Below are 10470 nucleotides of genomic sequence, written 5' to 3' on the forward strand. Positions count from 1 at the left end.
TTGCAGTCATACGATCTGTCATCATCGCTCGTTCAAAGCCAACAGGGAAGTTGAGGCAAGTGCCAGCGGCGGAGCCTGCTGGAAAGAAAAAACTAATCTAATGTTTCATAAGCCCGGCAGACATTAAAGTGCCTAGTTTTTTTTTTTTTTTTTTGGGGGGGGGGAGTCTGTGAGCAACATTCAGCAGCAGCAGCGTCGTCGTCGTCGTCGTCGTCTCTTGGCTGGGTGAGTAAGCGAGCCGATTAGCTAGCTAGCGGCTAACCGGACGCGGGGCTCCTCCCGACTCGGCCGCGGCTACAAATGTCCAACCCCGAGCGCAGCGCCTCCTTAGCGGTATAGCCTAGCCGTAGCCCGCCGCTGACCACACCGCTGGAGTGGGACGAGCTAACCCGCCAGCGTGGTGACTCGGGCGGTTACGACCGGTTGGAATGGTGGCACTTCTTGTGTTCGGTTGTTAATCATGGACGCTTGTGAAGCATTTTGACCACGTTGTTGTTCCCCCCCCCCCCCCAAAGATAGCTGTGACGTTAGCCAGCTGTTAGCCAGTGACGGCTAACGTCATAGCTGTCACTAGCCGTACACACCCAAATCTACCGCACATACTATCTATGTTCGCCAAAGCGAAACTTAAAACAGACAAATGTACGCACACGCATGGTGTGTCGGCGTCTCCAAATGACACCACACGCCGTCAAGTAGACTTTGTCCCCGGCAAATATTTGCCCCTCAGTAACTTAGAAGTTAGCCGCGCGGCTAACCCTAGCCACCATTGTGCTAATTCATGCTAATCAACAACAACAACAACCGGGCACGTTGCTTAAACTTGCTCTTGTTACGCGAGTTCCACGCAGACGACGGCAATTAGCAGTCAGTTGCGATAATTAATCATGTGACGTGTCTGTCTGATTATGTAATTTAATGTTAAAAACTGCCAGGGAAACTGCCTAAATATTCCCTTATTATTTTCCAGGAATCTATTTTATGACCATTGTTCCGGACCTGTGGCCTAAAATGATGATGATGATGATGTCAGGCTGTAAATGAGAATATTAATGTCAGGTCTTATCATGGATGTTGTCATAACTGGCACAACTATTTGTTGAGTTTGTCAAAGCAACCAGTGTTTGTTTGGCGTGTCACAACGGAATACCAAACCATTCCGATGATTCAGTCGGTGTGAAGAGTCGCTGCTTCTCAACAAAAATGACAATGCACCTGAGATAAAGTCATCTGAAATGGAGTTATAGCTGTTTAAGTAGCATGTATTTGCTAATATTGATATATGCCTACTTCAACCTGAGTACAACACACCAAGAACTTTGAAAATTGGATGACTGGTTCTGGAGAAATTGAGTTCAAGTTTTAAAAAATTGCCTTTTTGGGAGGCTTTTTTTGTGTGACATCACATGTAGAAAATCTGGTCCAAAAGTCTCCTTTAAATTTGAGTAAAACAGTGTGACTTGATTATTTCTCAACATATCTACCCCAATCGTTTCATTTCATCTGCTACTCAGGGAACCCCTTCTCCAATTGGCTGACAAGATTAAGTAAAAAAATATCCACCAGTAAGCTGACATGGACTGGAATTCCGAGGGGTTCTCTAAGTCGGTGCATTAAAATTTGTCACCTTGCCACTGTTGTTATTGATTTAATATGAAAAAAAAACCAAACGTAGTTTCTTTAGCTAATTTGCATGTACCACTTTCCTCTGTCGGAAATATGTTCAGCTCCCTGTTCAATAGTCATTACCAAACACTGAGCGGAAATGTCTTGGCTGTTAGCTAGTGACAATGAACCTCGGTTAGCCAGCATAATCGGCAGTGCTATGTCTAATATGCTTGGAAAACCAAAATGTAAATGCACAAAAGACACAAGGTGAGGTGTGTGGGCTTGTAAGTGTTGCTTGATGATGTAATGCACAGTAATTAACATGATTAAATCTGACAGCGTCAATAAAAAGGGTAATTATCGTTGCTGTTGTATTGGCTACCCTTAGATAACCGGTTTCAAATTTAAGGCCGACGGGCCAGATCCGGCCGTCCAGGTCATTTTCTGCCACGCCCCTGATGTAGTTTTTCCCCTCAGCTTCTGTTCAAAACCTGATAAAAATGACAATCATCAACTGCAGGGGAAATTATAGAATGCGATGGGGAGATTATTGACGTTCCCACACAGAACGTATTTGCTATGGGACAGGCGTACTAGCCGCACACGTAGTTTGTAAACAGTGCAGCTCAGCCACTGGCTAGCGGAGGTCATGGCTAGCAACGCCAAACATTGAATGATTATGCGAGACTATTCCAACAGTTACTATTCCTCTTGTCTAACTCCTTTACGTTGCTCTTCCCTAAAAAGAAAATATATTTACTGTTGTTGTTTAATTTTAAATGTCATTCAATCTGTTCCTGTTTACACAAAAGATAATCATTTGATTGTTTTGCCATTTGTTGCTTTACTGTCCCCAATGTGAACAGAACCGTGACCTTAAAACCCAAGTAATGTTTTTTTTTTTTTTTGGCATGCTGTTAACCTCGCCATTACCACCTCACCTGGCTTCACAGTTATAACCAGCCCCCTGAGGGGAACCACAACTACAATGACGTTTGAAACCTGTGCCTAAGATTGTGCAGGTCATTTCAATGTTTATGTGTTGTTGAGTTTGCATTTTCCATGCGTTTACGCAGCATCCACCACAGGAAGCGTCCGGAGAAAGGGACATGGCAAGTAGAGGCGGAGCTACCCGACCCAATGGGCCCAACGCCGGCAACAAGATCTGCCAGTTCAAGCTGGTGCTGCTGGGGGAGTCAGCGGTGGGGAAGTCGAGTCTGGTGCTCCGCTTCGTCAAGGGACAGTTCCATGAATTCCAGGAGAGCACCATCGGAGGTTTGGGTCACGTCTTGTCCCGATGGGATACTTGCACCGGGTCTGTGACATACTTCTGATCTCCCCATTGATCAGCAAATTAGTTTTGGGTGAACTTCCTGCTCCATTGACAACAGCAGAATTAGGGGCTAGCGTTCTAACCCTAACCCAAATGAACAGACAGGAAAACTTGAGTGCTTTAACCGCCACAAAAATGAATAATATAACGTGAAGGATACTTTTAAGTTCCATAAAATGGAAAATAAAATTTGCCACTTTGCACTGGATTGAGGCACTATAATAGCAAAATTAGCTTCCACCGTTTTCCTTAAGACGCAGTGCTCCACAAGCAGTGAAAACAAAATACTAAGGAGGGGGTTTGTTGTTACTTGGCACACAAGGGCATCTAGCAAGTAGACATTTCAGCAAAAATCCAATTCATTATAATGCTAAAGCTAGACATGCTTTAGTCACAAATGCCGTACCATCCATTGTCTGAATGGAACAGCTATGCCAATAGTGGTGACGCCATGAAGTACGTTTGAGAGTTCGACACCACAAGAAAAGAAGAAATGCTGAAGTTGACTGCATAAACTAGGTTTCCATGTAACAAATTCAATGTACAATTTTTTTCTGGCAGTTAAAGTGCTCAGGTTTTTCTGTCTTTTTTTTTTTACACACTGTTCTGAATAGAGCAGGAATTTAACTGGTCTGGCGATCACTGGGGAGGTAGTAAATATGTCACGGAACAGTGAACCCCTGCCTGTTTACAAATTCACATTGTGACGTTTTTTTCTGTTCAACCTAACCTCACCTATAACTCACACATTAGCATATTTTTGTGCTCTTTCTGTAACCTCCTAACATGTCACAACATGACGCAAAAAGCACTGTCAAATCGTAAAGTAGTAATTGATGTCAAGGAAGTAGGGCTGGACAATGAATCAAATTATAATCGGATCACCATTTTTGGCTGCCACGATGAAATTAAACTCATCATTTAAAATGTGGTATACTGTATATCTAATCAAGCACTTTCTCAACTAGTCGTCAGCCCACCATCAGGGGGCGAAAGCATGGTTACAGCTTCATTAAGCTAAATAACAAGCGAGCGCACCCTGCTGAGTCAAGGGGAGAGAAGAAAGTACAGAAAAAACTGGAGATGAGGAGCATGATGGAGAGGAGCGAGTGCTTCGAAAGGGATCAGCATCCGTTGGGTGGAGTTGTTTTGGATTCAGGGCAGAGTTATCATATTTATTCAGTTAGCCCTTGGTAAAGTTTAAATTCTTGGGTAAATATTTTTTTTTATAATAACTGATAAAGCGGGTCAGAGCGGATGCATTTATTAAAAATTATAATCAATGTATTTTAAAGTGTCATTTGGCACTGAAAACTGAACATATTGTTGAAAAGTAGTGCAATAAAAATATAAATGTTTTCCCTAACATCGATCCAGCCATCCATTTTCTGAACCGCTTTGAACCGCAGTGCCCGGAGAAAACCCACGCAGGCACGGGGAGAACATGCAAACTCCACACAGGCGGGGCCTGGGATTGAACCCCGGTCCTCAGAACTGTGAGGTTGACGCTCTCACCAGTCACCCACCATGCCGCTTTTCCCTAACATGATTCATAATTGTGATTGATAATCGTGAGTACAATATTGATCAAAATAATCCCGATGATCATTTTGGCCACAATTGTGCAGCCATACAAGGAAGTATTGTTGAAGTTTGCTGGCAAATACCGCGAGTTTATGAACACGCTACCGTTTTAAAATGGCTGACCATAGCGCCACTGTCCATATTGCGCGTCTCACAGCCGCCTTCCTGACTCAGACGGTATGCTTGGACGACACGACGGTCAAGTTTGAAATCTGGGACACGGCCGGTCAGGAACGCTATCACAGTCTGGCCCCCATGTACTACAGAGGCGCCCAGGCCGCCATCGTGGTCTATGACATCACCAACGAGGTACGTCGTAAACATCCATCCGTTTTCTATGACGTGTTTGCTCATTAGGGTCCTGGATGAGTCCCAGCTGACTCTGGGCGAGAGAAGCGGGGCACACCATAGACTGGTTGCCAGTCAGTGGCACGGCAGAGTATAGCTACGCAGTGTCGACAAACAACATCTACAAAGGATTTGGCTCATTTGCCCATTTAAAAAAAAAAAATAAAATCAAATGTGACCTTGAACACAAAAGTTTGTTCGCCCCTGTTATATAAGCCTTACTAATTGGGCATCATGGGTAACTTGTTGTTTTTGTTGACGTTGTTTCCTGCGCAGGAGTCGTTCGTGCGGGCAAAGAACTGGGTGAAGGAGCTCCAGAGACAAGCCAGTCCCAACATCGTCATCGCGCTGGCCGGAAACAAAGCCGACCTGGCCAGCAAGCGAGCGCTCGACTTCCAGGTGGGTGAAAAAAGAACCACGCTCATTTCTATTTTATATATTTGAAGTCCTTTACTGTGTCATATATTTTTGGACCTCAAACCCTTTTTCTTTGTGCATGCAAAGTACGGCCTGCGCCTTTAATCCGGCTCACCGAGCATTAACATTACCAAGAGTCCTATTTTGCTCAAATTGAGTCATTTCAATGCATTCATTCATTTCTTGAACCCAAAATGGCCTCCAAGTTGGAATTGTCAATGAGAATCTGTTCTCGATTGCCTTATCTGCTTAAACAAAGGAAATTATTGATATTTTTTTAAAATGTATTAAATAATTGGTTCATTAGTTATATTACATTATTAAAAAATAAAACAATCAAACATAAGAATGAATTATCCTTAGTAAATTATTGTATGTATATGTTTTAACTTTATTTTTTCCCCCCCCACCCCATTTCCGAATGACCTAGCCTCTCTGTCCGTGTTAATAAACAAATGTACAAACCTAGAGTACAAAGGTTTGCCCACACTTTAGTCTGTCCATGATAAAAATTGTACTTTGTGCTACTCTAATACATTTCACACTGAGTTTTTAATTGTTTCAACTTGTTTTGTATCTCTCTGCACTGTGTCCCTAATGAAGTTGCCCCTGAGTGTCTTAACATGTTGCTGGCTTTTTGGAGAGCGCTTTTGAATGCAGCTCTTTAGTGATGTGTAGACGTGCGCTATGAAGCTGATGTAAAGGACCCCATGTTGTGCAGGACGCGCAATCGTATGCCGACGACAACAGCCTGCTCTTCATGGAGACGTCGGCGAAGACGTCGATGAATGTCAATGAGATCTTCATGGCCATCGGTGAGCATCTTTTTTTTGGGGTTTTTTTTTTTTTTAACTCCACAGGCAAGGATAGCATATGCAACATAGCTTAGCTTTTTTTGGCAATACCGTATTTTCGTAAATAGCTTCAATGCAGATATGCGCAGGTGTCTTTTTTTTGGGTGAATAACATTAAACAATGTTAAAAGTACATTATGTGAAAGTGAAGTTTGAAAAAACAAATGGGGAAATGGTGCTGAAATGTCAAGAAATATAGAAATTCTGTCATTCATCATCTCCACATAACATAAGATTCTCAGATAGTGTGCTCAAGGGCAACATTGGAGCTTTAAAAACAAAAGAAGCGGGCCAGCTCATAAAACATTTCTAATGTGTATGTCAAAAGAGTTTATTTTAAATCATAAAATAAGTCATTCTCATTATTTTTTTTACTGTATTTTCTTATGATGAACGTAATTATCAACCAATTATTTGATTAAAAAATAAACAAATGATTAAATATGTGGATTTGAAAACTATTTGTATTTTATCATATTCAATTATTAAATTAACCAATCATTTAATGTGGTAAATGACTGAAAAATGAGTGAAAACCTTTTAATGAACTAGCTTTGGGGGAAAATCGGAAAAGTAATTAAAAACATTCTAAAAAATAATAAAATATACGTAAAATGTCAAGTTTTATTTTAATGAAATGTTTATTTTGTTAGTGCTATTATAGTTTATTAAATGTAATTATTTTATTGTTTTTTCATTAACAGTAAATCTTTTACCCAATTATTTAATGAGATGAAATTAGAAAATAAAAAAAATATTAAATACATTTCAAGTAATCAATTTTAATCAAAGTAAAATGGCAAAATGAAGCAAATAAAAAAGTGAATTGATTTAATTACACCCAAATGTGTATGTATAATATCTCACATTTTAATGAAATATTATTTGATATATGTATATGTAACATATTTTTTCAAATAATTATTATGGGGCGGCACGGTGGCGACTGGTTAGAGCGTCAGCCTCACAGTTCTGAGGACCCGGGTTCAATCCCCGGCCCCGCCTGTGTGGAGTTTGCGTGTTCTCCCCGTACCCGCGTGCGTTTTCTCCGGGCACTCCGGTTTCCTCCCGCATCCCAAAAACATGCATGGTAGGTTGATTGAGGACTCTAAACTGCCCGTAGGCGTGACTGTGAGTGCGAATGGTTGTTTGTTCCTATGTGCCCTGCGATTGGCTGGCAACCAGTTCAGGGCGTACCCCGCCTCCTGCCCGATGACAGCCGGGATAGGCTCCAGCACGCCCGCGACCCGAGTGAGGAGAAGCGGCTCACAAAATGGATGGATGGATTATTATGGTATTATTTAAAATAAATCAGTTGACCCATCATTTAAAGAGACAAATGACATTTTAATGGAACAATTTTAGGGAAATGTCTAAATTATAGTTTAATTAAGAATGGATAACGTCAATGTGAATTTAAGTTTATTTTGATAATATAATTAAAACATTTCATTCATAATTCATTGAATTAGAAGGAATTAGGCCTAAGCATATTTAACAAAGTAAATCAATTTAATTTTAAATATTTTTTCTTTTTTTGTTTGCAGTAATTCAATTATCCAATTATTTTAAGAGATGCAGTAATTCAAAATACATGTAAAAAATGAATGATTTCAAATATTACAGGAGTCTTGTAATATAATAATGGATGGCCCACGGGTCATTATCCACCCCGGTTGTCAAATGTGCTTTGATCCACTGATTTATCACAACCCCTAATATGAGATGAAGCGCAAAAACTATAAAACGCGGCGTTCCGTCCCCGCTCGAGCTGATGGTGACGGCCGCTGTTTGGTGATGTCATCGCAGCCAAGAAGCTCCCCAAGAACGAGCCACAGGCGGCCGGCGGCGGCGGCGGCGGGCGGAACCGGGGAGTGGACCTGACCGAAACGGCCCAGCCCAGCAGCCGCACCTGCTGCAGTAACTAGGAGGGCCGCGGCGGTTCCCCACCCCCACCCCGGCCACAAAAACACACACACATCAGCTTCCTTACCTTGCTCCTCACCTCCCTACCCAGTCCGGAATAGCGAAAGACTTTGTATAGCTGCATTTCTAAAACCTATTTTTTGTGTTGTTGTTGTTGATGTTCCTCCTCTTTCTTTTTGCAAAGGTTTTTTAAGAAGTGTATGTCAGTATAGTGGATGCATGTTATCACTACAATGCCTGAGGCAAACCCCTTTTCACCCTCTCGTCGTGAAACTAACGCCCCTCGCCCACAAAATGGCTCTCATCCTTACACGTCCCCGCCTGTTTCCCCTCATTTTCCAGTTCTGTCACGAGAAAACCCATCAGGAGGGATGTTTTTTTTTTCTACTTCCTGGAGGGTATGTGGATCATTCCCTCCCACTCCCCCACCGAGTCAACACCGCACGTGTAGAAACGACCACACAACAAGAGATTCCGAACAATTGTACAGTTCGTTATGCTTTTTATTTTTTTTTTATTAATTCTCTTCTCGTCTCCAACTGGTAAAGCTGTGGTGTTTCTTTTTTTTTTTTAATTTAAATTTTTTTTTTTTTTTTAAAGATTATTCTAATTAGCTCTGTGTAGTGTTATTAACAAAACAAAAAACAAAATCAACTCTCTGGTGTCATGTTGGAAAGGAACTTTTAATGGCATTGCACACAGTGTTGATCATCATGTCTTCATTTTATACGAGCGAGTGCTTGTGACCCGCTAACGGCTCGATGGGTTTTAACCGCACGACGGGCCCGATTGGTTTTTGAGTGTCTGAATACGACGTAATAAATTCAATAAAGATTGACTCTCTTGTACGCCTTCTTTGCTCTTTCGCAGGGTAAGTGGCTTTGCTGAACTGAAATGCAAAAGTCAAGTCTCATTTATAGTTATGATGTTTGTATGAAAACGCTTGTAGGCCATCCCCTGGTTCCTTGAGATACAAGCGACAAAAGAGTTTTGCAAGATGCTGTAGTTTGGACAGTTTTTGTGCTTTGACTTCCAAGCAACATTTTGAGATGGGCGCACTGTATGGTGGCAGTGAATTCAGCTTAACGCTTTTCACAATTAGCAACCCCGGAAAATGTTTGTCAGTTTATCCCCGCTTATTAAAAAAGTTTTGGGGTAAAAAAAAATCGGTCCATATCCCCAGCGAATAACGGGGGTCCACTGTACATCGTCTGTGACGCCACTCCTGAAACTTATCCGACACCCCTGATATGAACAATTTGGACTATAAAATTAACCTAAGTTGCCTTTTGGCGAGAAAAGTGAAGTACACTCTCAAATGTTATTTATACAGCACTTTTCGTACATCAAAAAATGCAACCCAAAGTGCTTCACTCAGATAAAAAAAAAAACAAGACAATGAAAATAGGAAATATACAAAAACCCAGCCTTCCCACACTCACATATAAGTGCGAACACAACACATCGACACGCACTCACAAACACAGCACCAATTGACTTATCGGTAGAAATAAAAAGTGATTGACAAATGACTTGGTGAGAGAAGCAGGGTCCTGTAAACCAGTAGACCACCGTGTTGCCTAACTATAAACCAATCAAACCAGTAAGTCCACTCCGGACCTTTCATTACGAGGCGTTCGTAACCTCAAAACGTCGTATGTCGAGGATGATGGAAACCGAGGCGTCTCTGTACTGTGTTGTGTGGCCCACTCGTCCAGTTCTCCGGAACGGCCACGCGGGGGCAGTAGTGTACTGTCACAACTCACTCTTGCTTCAAACTACGTTTGACATTCCAACTTAATGGCACCTGTTTGAACTCGTTCTCAGTATAAAAGACACCTGTCCACAACCTCAAACAGTCACACTCCGAACTTCACTATGGCCAAGACCAAAGAGCTGTCAAAGGACACCAGAAACAAAATTGTAGACCTACACCAAGTAAGCAGCTTGCTGTGAAGAAATCAACTGTGGGAGCAATTCTTAGAAAATAGAAGACACACAAGCCCACTGATAATCTCCCTCGATCTGGGGCTCCATGCAAGATCTCAACCCGTGGGGTCAAAATGATCATAAGAACAGTGAACAAAAATCCCAGAGCCACACGGGGGGACCTAGTGAATGACCTGCAGAGAGCTGGGACCAAACTAACAAAGGCTAACATCAGTAACACACCACGTCGCCAGGGACTCAAATCCTGCAGTGCCATATGTGTGCCCCTGCTTAAGCCAGTACATGGCCAGGCCCGTCAGAAGTTTGCTCGAGCGCATTTGGATGATCCCGAAGAGGATTGGGAGAATGTCATATGGTCAGATGAAACCAAAATAGATTTGTTTTTGTTTGTTGTAAAGAACTCAACATGTCATGTTTGGAGGAGAAAAAATGCTGAGTTGCATCCAAAGA

At 42.0% G+C, this 10470-nt stretch overlaps 1 protein-coding gene across 1 annotated transcript; it reads left to right on the plus strand.

Moving 5' to 3' along the window:
* The first annotated feature begins 78 nt into the window (after positions 1-78).
* On the plus strand, positions 79-8918 carry LOC133479251 (ras-related protein Rab-5A). Its single transcript, XM_061775941.1, has 6 exons — positions 79-225; positions 2685-2883; positions 4683-4834; positions 5150-5272; positions 6012-6105; positions 7954-8918. Exons 2-6 carry the CDS (start codon positions 2718-2720, stop codon positions 8070-8072), a joined length of 654 nt encoding a protein of 217 aa, XP_061631925.1. The 5' UTR covers positions 79-225; positions 2685-2717; the 3' UTR covers positions 8073-8918.
* The last annotated feature ends 1552 nt before the right edge of the window (positions 8919-10470 follow it).

The sequence above is a fragment of the Phyllopteryx taeniolatus genome, chromosome 6, assembly GCF_024500385.1.
Source record: "Phyllopteryx taeniolatus isolate TA_2022b chromosome 6, UOR_Ptae_1.2, whole genome shotgun sequence".
Lineage (NCBI taxonomy): Eukaryota > Metazoa > Chordata > Actinopteri > Syngnathiformes > Syngnathidae > Phyllopteryx > Phyllopteryx taeniolatus.

Bases quoted from the DNA above. Each gene is read 5' to 3' on its own strand.
- LOC133479251 (XM_061775941.1), top strand. From the start codon at position 2,718: ATGGCAAGTAGAGGCGGAGCTACCCGACCCAATGGGCCCAACGCCGGC. The intron at 5,273-6,011 runs GTGGGTGAAAAA...CATGTTGTGCAG, and splicing joins AGCGAGCGCTCGACTTCCAG to GACGCGCAATCGTATGCCGA. The intron at 6,106-7,953 runs GTGAGCATCTTT...ATGTCATCGCAG, and splicing joins TGAGATCTTCATGGCCATCG to CCAAGAAGCTCCCCAAGAAC.